The 19702-nt window shown below is 33.5% G+C and overlaps 3 protein-coding genes across 3 annotated transcripts; 2 read left to right on the top strand and 1 right to left on the bottom strand.

Annotated features, from left to right (window-relative positions):
• The first annotated feature begins 639 nt into the window (after positions 1-639).
• On the top strand, positions 640-5439 carry LOC115978991 (senescence-associated carboxylesterase 101-like). The gene is given in 3 exon segments (XM_031100931.1): positions 640-820; positions 973-1369; positions 4456-5439. Coding segments are annotated over 3 exon segments (1239 nt in total). The 5' UTR covers positions 640-803; the 3' UTR covers positions 5281-5439.
• Positions 5440-6736: 1297 nt separating this feature from the next.
• On the bottom strand, positions 6737-11593 carry LOC115978990 (probable disease resistance protein At5g66900). Its single transcript, XM_031100930.1, has 5 exons — positions 10399-11593; positions 9213-9610; positions 8435-8796; positions 7732-7937; positions 6737-7639 (listed from the first exon to the last, which is right to left on the bottom strand). Exons 1-5 carry the CDS (start codon positions 11351-11353, stop codon positions 6801-6803), a joined length of 2760 nt encoding a protein of 919 aa, XP_030956790.1. The 5' UTR covers positions 11354-11593; the 3' UTR covers positions 6737-6800.
• A 1742-nt stretch (positions 11594-13335) lies between these two features.
• LOC115979168 (NAC domain containing protein 50-like) lies at positions 13336-15633 on the top strand. Its single transcript, XM_031101138.1, has 2 exons — positions 13336-14023; positions 15323-15633. Exons 1-2 carry the CDS (start codon positions 13421-13423, stop codon positions 15380-15382), a joined length of 663 nt encoding a protein of 220 aa, XP_030956998.1. The 5' UTR covers positions 13336-13420; the 3' UTR covers positions 15383-15633.
• Positions 15634-19702: the final 4069 nt, after the last annotated feature.

Genomic DNA, 19702 nt, shown 5'->3' with positions numbered 1-19702 from the left:
TATTCTATTGCTTGTTGTAGATTTTTTTTTTTTTTTTCATTCATTGTATACAATACCCATATAGTTAAACATGATTCTTGCTTTGAATTGATGTTATAAGGATTAAATTGTTTTGGGTCCTTTGTTTTGTTTTGATTTAGGGGAAGGGGAACGACATCATTTCCCTTAATGTTTTCTTCTTTTTTCTTTTTTCAAAATTTTCTTATTTCTTTTAATTCCGAATTTAAAAAAAAAAAAAAAAAAAAAAAAAAAAAAAAAAAGCGGTGTCGTTTTAGTGGTTCTAATGGCAGCAATAACTGAGTTGTAACGGAGTCCTGAATTGATAAAAATTGAAAGTTAAAAGACTGAATTGACAAAACTGAAAGTTAAAAGACTGAATTGACAAAACTGAAAGGTAGAGAACTGAAATAAAAAAAAATGTGAATATTAGAGGGTTAATTTTACAATTTTGTCTTGAAAAAAAAAAGTACGGTCTTTTAGTCCTTACCTTTCCCTTAAAATTTTTTTAAAAAAATATGGTAAATGGTATTTTAAAAGCCGGAAGAAATAAAGGGTAATGGGCCAGAGCAAGTTCGAGAATGATGAGGAATATATAAAATAATATTCGATAGGTAGAATACAGACATTGACTTGAAGTCTTGTGATGCTTTTTAGTTCTTTCCTACGAAGTTTCTGTCCTGAGACCATGGATTAACATTGGCTTTGATTCTCATCATTGTTATAACTAGCAAAGAGTGTTGCACAACTAGTCCTGTGGCTGATCTTTTCCTAAAGCAGATCTAACAAAGCAATAGATCGAGAGGATGAGCAAAACTCAATTGTAACGCAAATCATTTCTTCTTTCCTTATTTGTTTTGTCTTTGTTTTCCTTCGCTCTTTCCCTCTTCCTTTCAACTTTGTTTCTTGACCAAGAAATTCGATGCATCATCATTTGTTAGCTTATTTTTCCTATGATTCATGTCATGATGGCAGGTATAGCAGTGGTTTAGAGTTGGCAAATTTCGTGGTGACCCTTGATATCTTGCACGATGCATGGACTGCAATTTGGAGTCTATACACAGAAATCAGTCGGAATGAAGGACCATCTTCCTTCGTGAGATTCAAAGTTTATGAGCTACCAAACTATACCATTATAGCGTTTTTCACCTGGTCCTCTAGTAGCAAAGACTCTGTTCAGTGTGGTGGAGGAGGAAATTTAGTTTCATCTTCAACTTTTAAGTGGTCTTTTCCTTTCTTTGATTTCCTGTGCCCCAGACCCAAAGACCCAGATAATCAAAAAAACAAACCCAAAGATGACCCAAGTTTCTCCATTAACGAAACTGCATTTCAGCTTTTTAAATCCATTTTTGGTGTGCTCCCGAAATTTGAGGTCCTCTCTATACTCTGAAAAATCTTTTTTTATTTAATTATTTATTATTATTAATTTTTAGTTTTGGTCATAGCACTTGTAAACTTGGCAAAAGATCAAGCAGTTAAGTCTCTAATTCAACCGTAGGTTATAAGAAACCAACTGCCTGATACAAGCTACTTTTTTTTTATTCATTGATTTTAGAAACAGAGTTGTTGGTACACGGTAGTACTCATTTGTCAAGTACTATTATTGTTATTAGTTAATAATAATTATCAACATTTAAATTTTAAAAAATATCCTTGATATGATGTCAGATAAGTGATAATCGGTATGACAAAAATAATATCTCGTGAATATTTGAGATGTCAACCACTATTTTTTTTTTTTTTTCGTGAGGATTGATTGATATTTGATTATTAATTATTTATTTAATACTCCGATTTTTCTCATAGATTTCCGTATTTTTCCAATATATTGATCCGTAACCCAATATATTAAGTGGGGGTGGGGGGCGGGGGGGGACCAATTTTGTGTTATTGATGTGTTAAGTGGTCATGTGCACGCTATATAACCCTTTTTTTAATTAATTATAGTTAACAAAAATCAAATAAAGGGGTTTATTTGGACAATTTTCAAACTTCCAGTCAAAAATCAAAATAATACAAAATTGATAGCTCAACCTAAACCCAACCAATGGGGTCTTTTTGCTTGAAATTTTTTTGTTGGTATTTCTTGACGCAATTTTAAGATATATATTGATATCATTTTTCATTATCCATTCCAAGATATTATGAAATATCATGATACAATATATAAAATTATTTCTCTCATTGTCAAAGACCTTATAGTGGAATTGACACATTGCCATACACAAAGTGCTTGGAAGTTTAGGAAGAGCAAGATTTGAGTTATGAGAGTTTAAGGGAAAATGGTCTGAACTGCGGAGATAGCAACGTATTGTAATTATCTCTTAAAAAAAAAACTATTTTCCTACTTAAATTTTATCTGCCCACTATCTTATAATTTATAGTATGTTCCAACATACTGATTTTTTTTTTTTTTTTTTTGGGTAGAACAGCATACTGATTTTTGTCCTTTTGTTTTGTACTATATGTTTTTAAATTAAAAAGGATAATTTTTGGAACTTATGCCTTTTATCAATCCTCCTAAATTAATGATGTCTTTTTTAAAAGTTTGATTTTTAAAGGTCAACAAGATAGAGTATAATCATTTACATATCAGTTCTAGAGAGAATTCCAATGTCATAAGCTTTCGACTTCTAGCATTCTCAATTTCAAGATTTTTTTTTTATTTTTTATTTTATAATTGTGTTTTTTTATATTAAATTATGATATTTGTGCTTAATTAGGTTCGTTGAAATTGTAAGTTTTGTTCATTTTGATTTGACTTGGTCTGTAGTCTTACTTTGATTTGTTCATTGTCTAATGGGTTTCTTTCATATCTCTCTCTCTCTCTCTCTCTCTCTCTCTCTCTCTCTCTGACTCGCTCTCTTCCATGTCAATGGTCTCATTCCTGACTCAGTATACTCATGGCTTTTGACATTGTAAATCAATTCACCTCTCCATTCTTGGTGTCAACCATTAAGAATGATTAATTATTATTGAATAGTATATTCTTTGACTTTGCATACTCATGACTTTTGACATCATAATTTAATTTATATTTACATTTTATCTCTTTTTATATTGTATTATGCTGTCTTTAATCTAATAGATTCTATAGTAAATCAAGTTGACATTGTAAATCAAATTAGGGCGGGGTTTTTGTTTTTGTGAGAATCATATCCAAAATATAGTTTAGTTGGAGCATTTGTAAGATTACGTCAAATGGAACAAATCAAATAAGGTAATATCTCCAAGCTTATTTTCACATGTTAGTCAGATTGTAAGTTTTCGTGCAATATGGTTCAAAGGAGTAAAATCTTTACTACAATTGTCTACCATTCCAAGTAGCTCCCCACTTGCTATTGTAAGATTAATTTCAAAAGTTGCATTTCTTATTAGTATGAAGATTTTAATATTAATTTATGCAAACTTAATTTGGTAGTAATATTAGGTTTAGATAATGCATCACTGAGCTGAAGCTATATACTTCGAATACATTAGGAATTCATATTTATTAGTTTTGACATAATTAATGTATGTCTATATTTCCTTTGAATCACACGGAGTTGGTGACTAACATTCATAGTTACCATGGCATGCATAATAACATTTAACAACGTGTACAATATGTTATGTAATTTTTATTTAACTTTGAGAATGTCACAAGACTAGTTGTTAACACTGTAAGATTCATATCATAATGCAGATTGACAATTCCAAACCATTAATTATCACTGGAAACTCTTTGGGAGGATCTGTTGCTACTTTGTTCACCTTATCACTGCTAGAAAAATTCAATTTTTCAAAAACCAAAGGTCCACTTCGCATCACTTTTGGTTCACCCCTTATTGGTGATGAGAATTTGCAAGAAGCCATATCTAAATATGCAGCATGGAACTCTCGCTTTTTGCATGTAGTTTAAAACCAGGATCTAGTTCCCAGAGTCTTAATTAACGGTTACCAGCCTTTTGGCACATTTCTCTTCTGTTCAAAGTTGGGTTTTTCTTGTTTTGAGGGCCATCAAACCATTTTGGAGTTGTTGACGGCAACCAATTGAGGAACTCTTGAAAATCAAGATCCTAATGAAGTTTTTGAGTCCTATGGAACATTTGTGAAGGATCCTTAATTGATTGGACTACAACACCATTATGGGCAGGCATTATTACACAACTAGTAGCAATCGGACTGGTGCAATCACAGGTAACTCAGTTACAACTCTTTTTGGATCATATATAATTAGAATGCTTATTTGAGCTATGTCATTGTATGGTACAGATAATGTTACACCTAGGCAATACACTAAATAGAATAATGTAATGAATGAAATACTTACGAATTAAGTATTAATAACTAACCAAAGCCTTTACTGTTTCTTACATGGATAAACATTACTACAATTTGAAATCTTTGTCTTTGTCCTTGTGATGTCTCAAAACTCCCCTTCTAGCCCAACTCATTTTTACAAGTTATATATTGCAGCAACAACAGAACGTTGACATCAACATTATCATTACAAAGATAGAAAAACAGGCAAAAATTATGGCAATTTTAAACTAGTAGGCTTTTGATCCCACCAGGGGGTTGAATGACATTAAAGTGTATATGGCCTATCTAGAACAGTATAAGAAGGTGTCTAAAGACAAGAGAGTTGGATACTATGATAGATACAAGAATAAACTTGATACAAGTGATATTAAGGTGGTAGAGTATATGAGATGCCTCACATGTTACTGGGAAGAAATGGTTGATCAAGCAGAGAAAAGGCCTCAGACAGTAGGTGCCTCCCTTCGTACCCGTTCACTCTTTGGGGGAACAAATTACCGAAGGATGATTGAACCACTGGACATAGCTGATTACTACAAGGCAGGCAAACAAGACTACATAAATCAAGGAAGGTCAAAACGTTACATAATATTAGAGCAATTGCTGAAAGAAACAGAGAAACCTTCAAGTGGTCCAAATGAATTGAAGAAACAGAATGTGGCGTCAAGTCTGACAAAGGATTCTTGCTTTTGGGCACATGTTGAGGAGGCTCGCATTTCATGCAAATTGCTGAGTAGCGGAGAATCAAATGATATGGAGAAAGAAAGAAACAAATTGATTGAGTTTGAAAACTATGTATACGGTTTGATGAAAAATTATGCAGTATCTTCTGAGATTTTCTTACCTGGGAGCAGCTTCATGACATGGTGGAGAGACTATAGAGAGATTAAGGGAACTTTTTATCATTCACATCTCACTAGCTTAATGAATAATGAAGAGAATTATGACAAGTACGCTAAGGGCCGCTTGGTGATTCCCTGAAGGTTTATATGATTTTGATCACATATTTCAATAATTATGTGTGCACTTCCCTTCAAACATTTATGGTATTTTGAAGCCATTCCCTAATAGATTGTAAATTAAAGAAAATCATCTTTTCAACTTTTTTATTATTTTTATAAAATTTTCATGTCTTGCTTTTGCCATTTTTGGGTTGGATACTTGGATGTATGTGAGCACATTTTGGATGAGCATAATTCTCCTCAACAAGACCATTCATGTTTTGCCAAACCCTAGAGTCTTAATTTCACCCCCACAATCCTTCTGCAACTGAAATGGATTCACAAACTTGAAGTTACAAGCCGTGTGAGGCTTTTCTCGTGTTCGTAATTCGATAAATTTGGGGTCTAAGCTAGAGGTGGTGATTCGTGTTCATGGGTCGAGTTTGTGTCGTGTCAACTCATAAGTATTCGATTATATAGGTCAACTCTAACCCGACATGTTTATTAAACGGGTCAAAATTCCTCAACCTTAACACAACCCATTTATTAAACGGGTTAGTCATGTCGACCTGTTTATCAGATTTTATCAAAATGAAGAAAAAAAAAAAAACTAATTTTAGTACTAACCAAATTGATATGAATTATGAAAAATCAAATAAATAAATATTTATAATATAAATTTCAGAACTAACGAGTAACGGCATCACAAATAATTATTCAAAACTAAAGCATATCTCAATGTCACAAATAATCAATTATAATATGTCAAAGAAAATAAATCACAACAACTAATAAGTTTATATACCTAGGGTTTGAAGGGTATATTGGTAAAATGTCATTTATTTAAACGGGTCAAACGGGTTTCATGTGATGGACACTAACCCAACCCGTTTATTTAATAGGTCAGTCATATCAACTCAAATATGACACAAACACATTAAGCCTCAATCCATAATCTACTAATTTCATATTGTGTCATGTCGGATTAGCGAGTCGTGTTCAATTTTGTCACCCCTAGTCTAAACTAGTTTAATTAGGTAGTATCTTTGGAATATATTGTATAATTTATTTTTTGAAAAGCTCAATATCATATATTAGGATTAGCCATATTAACAAACAATTTCACCCAATAAGAATATTTTATTTTAATGTATTAAACGATTAATTAAAAAAAAAAAAACACTCTTTCATCTTGCGCTTTACAAAACCATCAAGGGGTTTTATTTATTTATTTATTTATTTATTTATTTATATATATATATAAAAGAACTAAAAAAATTCAATGTCACATTGTTTACAAGTTCTTTTTCCATTTCACCATACACAACGAAAACAATCACATTCACGACCCTCAGCCCTAAATTTTCTCAATACTTTTAAAGGGTACATTATCATATGTAAAACTGCAACTCTTAAAAATATATTCTTGTTTTGGTCTACTAAGCTACTTGTTTCATAATCATTACAGAAGAAAAAAAGAAAACAGAAACAAAGAATGGAAGAGAACAATCTAAAATGATGAAATTTACAAAAAATTTCAAAAAGAAATAGGTCTCAGAATCATGATTTGGTAAGCCACTTCAAGTTGATATCTTTCTTAGCCACAATTACCTTTAAATTGGAGAAGAATTCCTCAAAAGGCTCCCATAACTTGGCCCTCTCTTCATCACATACCACAAGCCTCAACTCCTTGAGCTCAGTAATTGATGACGGCAACTGCTTACGCAATCTTAGGCACTCTTTCATGTGTAACTCTTTCAATTTATGCAACTCACCGATGTGTTGTGGCAACTTGATAATACTTATGCAGTCAGATATGTCAAGAATGCGTAACTTATGGAGGCTTCTGATTGACTCTGGCAACTCTGACAATTCGGTACAAGACCTAAGCCTTAGCACTTCTAAATTCACCAACTTTCCGATTTCTTCAGGCAATTCAGACAACTTATGACAATTGGTGATGTTGAGTTTTTTTAGGTGGAGAAACTCACACAACCATGCAGGCAATTCCACCAAATCATTGCAATAGTCAATGTTTATCTCCATTAGAATTGGAAATGAATCTGAAACTTGTATAGTAGAATTCCCAAAAGTTTGACCAATATTGCACATAAACAAAGATAATTTCTTCAAACTCCTCAATTGTACAAGGGTATTGCAAAGGGAAGAAATTGAAACCTTCTCTAATCTAATTCTCTTTAGATGGTGGAGAGAACTGAGTAGCTGAAAATTACTTAATTCAGCAGGAAAGAAATCATAATTAGTGACAATTATAACCTTGAGTTTATCCATAATCTTCACAAACTCAGGTAAGGTGTAATTCCTTGTTCGAAGATTCAGAATTAAAGCCTCAACTTCAGGTGCTTGAATGTTGCACCAACTTGACGAAAACTCCCCATCTGCAAAAAAAAAAAATTCCATATGGTGTGACAAGATACTCGTTAGTAGGTTACTGTGTGTGTGCCTTTGTTAGAGAGAAAAATGTACCAACCAGTAGAGATAGATAATAAGCGTGCATTGATATGTTGTGGTTTCATCCACCAGTCTGGTAGATTGTTTTCCCTGATGTCCACAATCAGTCTTGTCCTTTCTATTATTGGCTTCTGGCTGCTCAATTGGATAGCCAGCTCCCTAAGAAGATCATGTTGGGTGACAAATTCTTCATTGTAATAGTAACTGACCTCTTCTGCATCTTTCCTGGTGAATGACCAAAAGTATAAGCTTATAAGAGATTCAAATGCTTCAGTCCTCACATAAGAAAAATATACATTCTATGGCAATTGAACTTAGTTGTGGATTCGATAACAAAGACATGGATTGAGACAATCAGTTTCTATCTGTACCAATTAAAATCAAATGGCTATAAGATAAGCAGCAAAAATGTATAGACTACTAAAAGTTGAAATTCCCCTCTTTTATTGGGCAGAGTAATTGGACCCCTTATTGTTTATCGTTTGATATAAAATTCCTTTTTTCTCTTTTAAGTAATCACCTTTAGCATCCTTGGTGTGTATATATATATATATATTATCAATTGTGGCCAGAAGTTGATCAAGCTAGAAGACATAATGCAATATTTTGGGCCTTAGGTCATGTATAGAGATATCACATCACAAATAGCGACTAGAAATGATCAAATGAAGAACTTATCCTACAAGAAAATCACACTTTAGAAATCAGAAGTCTGAACAAACCTTTTCATTACAAGACTAGCCAAATTCCGACTGTTGAGTTCATGCAAATTAGCAATAGCATGGACATCATTCTTGCTTGGTTCATGTAATTCTGTCCAAATATCAATGAGGGCAGTAGCAGGGATACTTTGGTCTTCAGGAAATGAACCTAGGTCCATGAAATACTCTTTGAGGATGATCTTGTCAGCAGAAAAGTCTAGACATTTTTGGAGACAAGCAAGCACCTCATTATCAGAGTCAAAAATAGAATGACCTTCAGACCATCCCATTACTTCACTTTGCCAAACCTCTACAGGCTGCCCACAGAGTGAACCACCAATCACTTCAAGGGCTATTGGCAACCCCCCACAGTATCTCACTATCTGCAATTCAAGGAACCAAATAAAATTAGTTCTTGTCCATAGGTTACAAGGGTAATATTGGTCAAGACTGTTTTTTGTCCAAACGCTAAACCACTGTTTGTTTGGAAATGTGAAAATTGCCTTTTGTATGACTTTTTTTCTTTCTTTTCCCTTGTCTTCACTCAAGTTTTGGGGACAATTCTTTCTCAAAAAAAAGGATTTTGGGGACAACTGGTTTGCCGGAAACAAAACAAACAAGCTTAAATATAATGCATGTGCAAGTATGAAAACATGATTTGGGCAAGTATATATGGTATATGGATCCATCAACCCAAAAATAGAATGTATATCTTTGGTCATATGCACACCTTAACCCAAAAGGCAAATGTACAAACAAAATTAACCATATTTCTTTTATATATATACTGACAAAGTACCTTTTCCATATCTTCTTCTAGTATGTAAGAGCTCCGATCTTGCATTGATGCTGAGTGACAAAAAAGTCTCATCGCATCTTCTTGATCTAATGGATTTAATTTAAATGTAAACTTAAATCTTGAAAATGCTTTTCTTGAAGTCACCACAATCTTGTAATTTGGAATATTAAACTTGAACTTATCAATAAGGGATTCAGATTCAGGCCAGACATCATCCAAGATCAACAATATGGGTTGACCAATTTGATTCAGCAGTTGCTCCAGCTGGTTGATTGCATCTTCATCACTTTGAAACTCAAGGTACTCATCACCAATATAACTAAATAGGTTTTGTACAATGACCTTCAGGTTGGGAGTTTTTGAAACGTTGACAAAAAATATATTGCCCATATATTTGCCTATCCAACACAATGTAGTTAGAAAGCTGCCACCAAGGCATAGTTCATGTCTAATAACATTATACGTCTACATGCATAATGAAGTGAAATAAACAAAATTCCCATTCCCAACACAGGTTAAGAAGTGAGCAAAAGCAATTTTCTAGAAAACTACACCAATTATGAATATAAGAAAATTCATTTTTTTTTTTATCCTTATCTTTTCTTTATCACTACTCTTCTCAAGGCAGTAATTCTAAAGGATGAAATATGCCAAAAGCACTGCTATGGCTTTTGAGAAAGGACTAAAACAAAAGAATGAATACAATTAGCAATGTCGTACTACATCTTACCTAATGGCCCAAATATTTGTTTCAAAACATAGTTCAATTCACTTGCATAAATTGGAATCTTCTGTTTGAATAAAGTATTTCCATTTGTTCCAATTATGGTTAAACATAAAATAATCAAGCAATTGTACATTTAAAGATTCATCAATAAAGTTCTCTATCTATTTTGTTTTTAAATGACCTAACCATTTACTTTTACTATAGAGTATCCACATACTAATACTATCATTATATATATAACTAAAATGAAAGTATTGCTCATGTTCCTTTAAAGAAAAATGTTACGAACACAACATTTTCATAATAATTCAAAATGGGTTCATTAGTATCGATCACTCTTACTATGTAACATAAAAGTACCAATCAATCAGATCAAGACATGTTAGTAGTTGGAAAAACAAAAATGAAAAAAAAAAAAAATTGTATTCACTAGACATATTTTCATTTGAAAAAAAGTACCTATAATTTCCTCATCCCAACCAAGCATTTTGACCAATGTGGTCTTCCCGCAACCTCCAAGAGCAGTCACTATAAGCACAGACACCTCTTCCTTCAACAGCTCCCTCTTCAACTCCTTCAAATGCAAATCAAACCCAACAATATAATCCCTGAGTTTAGGAACCGCACACGAAAACCCATATTTCTTCTTCATGTCCGAATTCTGACTCTCCACATGCTTCAAAACAAGATCCAAAGTCCTTTTGTTCTCATTCACCTCCGTCAATGTCTTCCATCCAATCCTTTTGTTGTGATTCACCTCAGCCAATGTCTCCAACCCAATCCTCGTGTTGTAATTCACATCCGCCAGAGTCTCCAACCCAATCGTCGTGTTCTGATTTAACTCAGTCAAGGCCTCCAACCCAATCCTCGTGTTGTGATTCACCTCGGCCAAAGTCTCCAACCCAATCCTCGTGTTGTGATTCACCTCGGCCAAAGTATCCAGCCCAACCCTTGTGTTCTGATTCACCCCCGTCAAAGTCTCCAACCCAATCTCTGTGTTCTGAATCACCAAGCTCAATGCCTCCAACCCATTCCTTGTGTTCTGCACTATCAAATTAACCTGACAGAACTTTTCAATATCCTCGTTTAACTTGGACAGTTTGCTCGAATAAGAATAGGCTTTGAAACAGTAGTTCCAAAGCTTGATTTTGGAGCACTTGTCAACCAGCTCCGTGCCCTTCTTCATTTGTTCGATCAAGCTCTTTGTTTCCTCTTCTGGGAAATTAAGAGCTTGGCTTAATTCTTTTATTTCTCGGACCTTTGCTGCAACGCCATCTAGCGTGGATTCTAAGCGTTTGAGTTCCGACTTGAACATGATGATTCGGCCTACCACGTGCTTAACTGCATCATGCAAATTACCAAATCCCACTCCAAAAGCTGCCCCCACAGCACCCTCTGCAGCAAGATCTGGCATATCTTTTTGGAACCTCAATTAAGAAAGAAATACAATACCAGAACTATCTACCGAACTATACCAACAACAACAACAATAAAAAGAATGGACACCAATTTTTTTGCCTGGATGAATTAGATTTTCATTCAAACAAATGAAAGTGCAGAGAGAACGATCGATCAAGAAGCTAGCTTTGATCTCAAAGCTCTTCAATTTGTTCTTCTCTCAGCTTTGATGCAAAGCAATATGAGAAAAAAAAAAAGAAGAAGAAGAAGAATTTATGCTTCATTCTGTTTACGAGTGGCTGTTGTCAAGCCGTCCAGTATGAGTAACGAGTAAGATATTTTCTGGAGTTTCCGAGTAAGTACTTTTTGTCGTTGATCGTGGTACTTCACCTTCAGTACTTGGGTGGAAGTTTCTTTTATATATATATATATATATATATATATATATATTTGGGGGTTAAACTACTGTGATTACTTGTACGAATAAATGGACGGTTTTTTTTTTTTTTTTTTTTTTTTTTGTTTTTGGGTACCCAAATGGACGGTTGTTTAATATTTTGAGAACACTGTAAAGGTGGACAATTGTGGTAAAGGAAGGGTTGTCTTTACTAAGTTAAAAGTATTCGCATACGAAAATTTTATCATATTCTATTTTATCATTTTAAAAATTTTTTTTATTATTTATATTATATTATTTTATAATATATCTAATATTTCAATTTTTATTTTATAATACAACATATTGAAATAATATATTTACATAATAAAATAATATATTTCAAAACATAAATAAAAGTCAAAAATGAGAAATGGAGAGGGAGACATAGATTGAGATTGAGATGTGAAACAAAAAGTGAGAAGAGAGGAATGAATAAAAAAATATTATTTCTTTTTACAATTGTGCTACATTAGAGCATTCACATCAGTATGTGTAAAAATTCCGTCTATTTTACACAAAAAAACTTACTTTTTCTATTTTACACCATCACTTTTACAAAACACCCACATCAGTTCATCTATTATACACTAATCTTTCTTTAAATAATCATTTATTATTATTATTTTATTATTTTCCTTTCCCACCTACCCATTACCTACTACCCCAATATCAGAATAGCACTCTCTCTTCTCCATGGCCCAAGCTTCTCATCTCTAACTCTAAAGATCAGCTGCAACACCGCCACAAACAGTGGTCCAAATCTTCACTCTCTCATGGCAGCAGCGAACACTCCACCCAAGCTTCCATGGTAGCAGCGATAGCAGCTGGGGCGTGAGTTTTGATTTGATTTTTTTATTGATTTTGGGTTCCATTTTCTGTTGATTTTTGGTTTGATTTTCCATTGATTTTTTGGCTGGAATATTATGTGTTGTAATGGTGGTGGTGGGGTGGTACTGGATTGTGGTGGCGGGTGGATGGTTGATTGGCTGTGTTTTTTTAGATGAAGAGAGGGAAAGGGGGAGAGAGAGAGAGAGTGAAATGAGAAAGAAGAGAGAGCTCAGACCGGTGAGAGAGAAAATAATATAAAATATTGATTTGCACATGCTACAGTAGCCGTGCATATTTGCACGGTTACTGTAGCTAGTGGATAATTTTAGAAGATTTTGCAAGATTTTAAACGGACTGATGTGGGCTGTTTTTGAACAAAAATGTGTAAATTTGAGCATTTTTTCTATTATACACACTTATACACGGACTGATGTGAATGCTCTTACCATTACAAATTTGTGATGATATTGTAACACAATTCTAAACTTTTTTAGAATTCAAGATAGATTTAAGACCAAATGTTGGCTTGTTTTTTGCTTTGATGGCAAAATTCTTTAACACATACCATTTACCTTGCCCAATACGAATGCTAATGGTGTTAATGAAACGAAATTTAGAATTTGATTCTCCATCTAAAACAAAACAGAAGAAAAAGACATGAGATGAGAAGAAAAGAAATGAGTAAATAAAGGCCCATAACAAGCTCAAACCCTCTCAGCCCAGCCCAAAAACTCCCGCCACATACAAAACCTTCAAAACTCAAAAACTTCCAAAACACTCTTCGCATTTCCCCCCAAACCCTAAAGAAACCAAACAATGGCTGACAGAGAAGAGACAGAGAGAGACACTCATTCTTCATCATCAGATCATAGAGAGACACAGAGAAAGACTCAAACACGTTCATCAATGGCTATTACTGTGCCTGTGGCCAGCAAGAAGAAGAAGAAGAAGATCGAGGACATGGTAATGGAGAACGAACTCCCAGTAGGTTTCAGGTTCAACCCCACGGACGACGAGCTTGTCACTCACTTCCTCCGCAACAGGAATCTCGGAAAACCAACCCCTTTCAACGCTGTCAAGGAGTGTGACTTGTACGGCAAGAAAGAGCCTTGGGAAATCTGGGACATGTTTTCTGCCGTGGATGGATCACGCGTTGTTAGAGAACTGTATTTCTTCACGAAGCTCAAGACCTATAACAATGGCAGACGCATTGACCGAAGGGTGGGTTCGGGTTCGGGTACGTGGAAAAAGGAACATCAGTTGAAGACTCCGGGCCTAGTAGGGGTTGAGAAAAGTAGGTTTACCTATGAAAACAACGATGACAAGTCGTCGAAGTTGCCTTCTTCCTCGTCCTCGTCGGGACGAAATGGTAAATGGAATTTGATTGAGTACAAAGACTTGAACCCTCCAAATCAAGATGTGAGTATAGTTAGTTTTTGCCTATTCTTTCTTTCTTTTCAATTCCTAAATTTTTTTTAATTTTTGTTAATGCATGTTATCAAGATTAATGAATAAAGAAAAGATTGTGTATAATTTTATTGTTTTTGTTTTGTTTTTATAAGTTTGAAATCGATGTCGTTTAACTATTAATTGTGTTAATTTTATGCTCAACTATCAACATTACTGTTCTTGAAATTTTTTTTATAATGAATTTTATATTCCTTATCAGAAAAAGATTAAGTCAAAATTGACGCAATAGTAAATTTGTTCTAATTTTAAGGTTTAGGGGTGAAATTGGTACAATTAAATGTATGATGGAAAAATTTGAAATGACTAATTTATTTTAATGAATTTTGTTGTATTACTTATTAAAAAAAGGAGTAAGTCAATATTGAAATAATTATAATATCGGTTTCAATTTTGTATAATTTCATATCTATTTCTTTATTTATTTTTCAAATCAAGGTTGTTCAGCTATTAATTATGTTTATTTTGTGGCTCCATTTTCAAGATTAATAAGTCAATTTTACTGTTCTTGCATTTATTTTAATGAATTTTATATTACCTACCAAACTTGCAAGATTAAGTCATTTTTACTGTTTACTACATTTATTTCAATGAACTTTATATTATGTATAAAAATAGGTTAAGTCCATTTTATCTTTAGAAGTGGACTTGGTTTTAAAATGTAATGGACAAAATTAACGCAATTAAAGTTGAGCTAATTTCAAAAGTTTTGATGAAATGGACACAATTGAATGTATAATGACAAATTTGACACAATTAAAGTTCACCCATTTTAATAGTTTTAGGACGAAATTGATACAATTAAATGCGTACGAAATTGCTTCTATGTTAAGTGTATTTGTAGTTTTTTTTTTTTTTTTTGGGGGGGGGGGGGGGGGGGGAGAGGGCGGTGTGGATTGTAATTTACTTTGTTAATTTGTTATAGTTTTGTGGAAGTCTGAAAATATTTCATATATATGATGTAATAATTTTAGAGTTATTATTTTCCAGTACCTTATCATTCTTTAATTTTGTTCTGTGTTAGCTTCTTTTTCCTCCTTTAGACTTTTTTTGACACCTATGTATCATGGAAGAAATTCTCGGAATTATAGCACATTAATAATTTTCAAGGGTTTTAAATCCTATACTTGTTTATTAATGAATGCTCAAGATTTTAAGAACTCTATGTCCATGATGCAGTACTCTATACCAGGGGATTTCAATCCAACTTTTGCTGACTTGATTATTTCTAATTTACATATTTAATTGCAGTCCAATGAGTATGTTGTTTGCCGACTGTCATATAGTGGAAAATGGAGGAATAACCATTGAAGATCTCCTGATGAGATGGCTGATGATGTCGATATGAATGATATTGGTGAACACTCTAACCTGATGCGAAATTAGAAACTCTATGTACAAAAGCAATATGAGAAAAATAGGTAGGTTGAAAGATGACAGCAACATGAACCAAGAAATTTCTTTTGTATCTGTTAGGATATCTCTCTCTTTTTTGGTTGTGTGTGTGTGTGTATGTGGAATTTCTTATTTCACATGAAATGTATCACAGAAATTACTGATCACTTTAGCTTACATTCCTTATATCCATACAAGTAAACTCAGTCACTAGACAGCTGGTGGAACTCAATCAGGGCTTCCTGGATTTGTACTAATATTGTTTGGGCAATGCATCATGGCTTGGCGTGGCTTTTAAAGCAAGTGGTTTGTCGTTAAATTACCTCTTTGAGCTTGTTTATATATTTTTTTTTGGATGCTTTATTTATTCTTTTATCCTTTTATCTTTTAATTTACTTAATTTGAAGTGGTCCAAAGCCTTCAAAGAAAGTTATGTAGACTGTAGCAAACACTAGCTTAAGTACTCAGTTAAGCAAGTTTATTAGGTTGCTGAACGTGTGAAGTTTTGTTAGTAGTTATATTAATCGAAACAATACATGTCTATTTTAATGGATGTCTCGAAACATGACAGTGTTGTGATAATTGTGTTTGAACTCACTATAAATAGACAATGTTGGCGTAATTGATCAAGGATGTTCATATATTCAGTAGTACCAAGTATTCAAGTTTTGGAACAACCTATTTGGTTAGTTTGGACTCAAGAAAAGTTTTCCTCTGTAGTACTTGTGTTTCATGAAAAGAGAATTTTTTTTTTGTTTTTTTTTGTTTCACGTTTGGGCTTTGGATGATTTAAAGTTGGGATAGCTGAATAGAAGCTTTGGGGAAATATTGCATTATTGATTTGATGTCTAGCATGGATTTCACATCTGCATCCTTGATCTGTCCAGTAGTAGCATTTAAGTGACTCCAGATGTTCTGTTGGACATTTTAGTATAAAATTATGGGCATCGTAAAGTTTTACTAATTTTTTCACCAATGTGCTAATAAATAAAGAGTACAAAGGTGTAAGGTTTCTTCTGATATGTGTTTCTTTTATGTGATTTAATTTGAATTATATGCTGTGATGGCATTGAGTTGGTTATGGTGAACGTGGTTGTCACTAAATAATGCTATGTAGGTCTCTTGGATGGCATGGAGGTGTTAATTTACTGAGGAAATTTTGGGGAAAATATTTTGACACAAAATTCTACTAATTTAGGAGATTGCTAAGTTGAAAAAGTCAGTAGGGAAGGAGGAAAAACAGGGAAGTTGAAGTTTGGAACATGTGTTACCTCAAATCCCATAGATTGCTGGTGTGCTGGGTTGCCAGCTGATTTAGCCTATTCTGGGTGAAACAAATAAATTGCTCTGCTCCAATTTTGATTGGTTTGATTTAATTTGAGCAGTTTCCTTGGTTTCTTCTTACAGAAGGTTTTTTTTTTTTTTAAATAACTCACACCACTTATTAAGCTATAGACTCATCAGTTTAGGTTTAGTCTCTTAATATGTTTCCACCATTTATAAAAACTAAAATTTTGTAGCAGTGACGGTTTCTTCTTTATAAAATCTTATATGACCCACTGACTATGTGATCCATTGTGTCCCACTTTAAACCATGCTGTGCAGAAGAACACTTCTTATCAAAAAGAGCAATTAGGAACTTAAGGAAAGTATTTATTTTTTTATTTTTTTGTGTGTAATGATGTGGACTGATGCGAAAATCAAATGCATAACATGTATGATTTTGATGATGTGGAATGGTGACATGGCATGAGGTGTGTGTAATGACTTGGACTGATGCAGGAATCAAATGCATAACATGTTTGATTTTGATGATGTGGCATGGTGACATGGCATGAGGGGGAGGTGACATGGCACAAGTGCCACATGTGCCAAGTTTGTTGTAGTATTTGAAAATTGAAGGAAAAATTAGTTAGTGGCACATGCATATGCTAGATTTTAGGAAGTTGTTAGAAATAGAAGCTTTGTGCTTTACTAAATCTTGCCTGTGATAAATATGTTAGTAGCAAGTGATAAATGTGGGTTAGTTGTGGATGATGTCATCACTTATAATTAACTCTTAGGCTACAAATATCCATATACATGCATTGTTATAAAAGATAGATTTTTAGTAAATTTCAGTTTTGAGTTTAGATTGAGCTGTGAATTCCCTCTCTCTCTCTCTAGAAAACAAAAGCATTACATTTCTTGCATCATGGGCTTCACATCTTGTAAATTTTTTATATTGATTCTTGATCCTATGCAATTATCGCATCGCGTGGAGTCGATACTGATGTTCAAGAGGGCCATCCTATCATACTCTTTAGATCTTCTATGGAATTCCTGAATAGCCCTGTATGAATCACCTGATGTTTGCCTACATTCAAGAAAGACATGGAGAAATTTTGCACACAAGTTTGGAGACATGGTTAGCCTGTTTCTTTGTTCTATTATCCAAATTTTGTACGTAGGATTTGGAAATGTTTGATCATGATTAAATACACGAAGTCATTTGCACCCGTGGCTGGTTTTTTTTTAAATAGATCTTGTATGTTTTTTTACCCTATATGACAAAGCTTCATTTATCCTTTTTAAGGGCTGCATATTACACATTACATGACTTTATGTTGTGATATTGAGTAGCTGCCATACGAGCTCGAACTTTCCATTTTATAGCAAAGATGATGGTCCTCGGTTATGTATTGGTCACCATGGAACCTGGTATTTCTTTCTGACCGTATATGGTAAATTGCAGCCAGCTAGCCTTACACTGTGCAGCACTAAAACTTCTGCCTTGGGCCAAAAACTCACTAATCAGAAAAAATAAAGTTTAAAGTTAATAATGCAAGTATAATTGAAAACTGCATTATTGACAATTTGGAGAGTTGTGGTAATTGTACAAGTCTGCTATATAAGTCAACATTATAAGCAGATTGCCACTAGTACATTCACGTTTACTCATTCAACTTTTTCCAGTGTTACCCTATCATTTGATCAAAATGTGGAGCTAAGGAGAAGAGGATTTCTGATTTGGGGATAATTTTGAAAGTGAAAAGCTATTTACTTTGTATTCAAAACTGATAATATTTTGGTACAACCAAAAGGAGAATTTGAGCAAAAAGGGGATGAAAGGAGTACGGGTGTTCTATACTCATTGTATTGTATCGTTGTTGTTATTGTTATTATTATTTGAATTGCAATCCCATGTAACCTCGTAGAATAGGCTTGCATCACACTTCTTAGGCTGCCTCAGGGATGCATGAAAAGTTTCTTCTCGACCATGAGGGAGTTGCAGTGTTGCACGCCACCATGCCATAAGGCAAGTGGGTAGAATCAGTCAATTTTACCTATAGTTCTTTCTTGCTTCATTCTCTCTCTTCCTTTTAGTTTTATGCAAGATTTTGCAATGTAGCCTTATATGACAACAATAAAAGAAAGGAAAAAAGGAAGGAAGAAAGAAAGAGAAAGCATTTTTTTTTTACATATAACGATTTGACATATAAATCTTTTCTCTTCAAAATTCATAAGAAAGATGTCCTACCTTAATTAGTCGTGATTTCACTTTTACATGTGATGACAATAATCACAATAGTCTATGGTTTTGGGGTTCATAATTTGACTGTCGAACTATATAGTTTTCATTGCATGTTTAGGTTCATAGTTTTCCTCGACTGTCTGCCTAAAAATTGTAGCATATATGTGAGGATTTCATACTTGAAAATTTTTCCTTTGGTAATTTAGTTACTTGATCTTTTTCATGGGCTGTAATAAATATCATAGGAGGGTACTTTTGCTACTGGTTGGAACTTTGGTGGTGCAGCATATGACTACCTTATAATTTACTCTTCTTAATACGATTGTCATGATCATCATCATGTTAGGCAATGGTCTTTGGATCAAAAGGCATCTCCTTCCCTTTTATTAAGTGGTGGAGGTTGGGGTCATTGTTTAATCTCGTACATGTGTTTGACTTGTTTACCTGTAAAGAAAAATGATCTTTGTAAACTATCAATTATGGTTTGTGGACTTGAGCATGAGTATTGTGTATCAATTTTGACACAAAAATGAGTGTTTTTTTTTTTTACCTGCATCCATGCTTCTTATTTTCTATATTTTGTTAAGAAGTTATATTTTTTTCTTGTAATCTTTAGGAGAGATTTTATACACACTCAAGTGTACATACGAACTCCTTGTTTTATTAAAATTCTTATTTGCACTCATTGGATACCTTGATCTATTTCCTGTTATGTTTGACGT

This window comes from Quercus lobata, chromosome 3 (genome assembly GCF_001633185.2).
Source record: "Quercus lobata isolate SW786 chromosome 3, ValleyOak3.0 Primary Assembly, whole genome shotgun sequence".
NCBI lineage: Eukaryota > Viridiplantae > Streptophyta > Magnoliopsida > Fagales > Fagaceae > Quercus > Quercus lobata.
The sequence above is the reverse complement of the archived record's forward strand: the minus strand, read 5'-3'. Positions and strand labels throughout refer to the sequence as shown.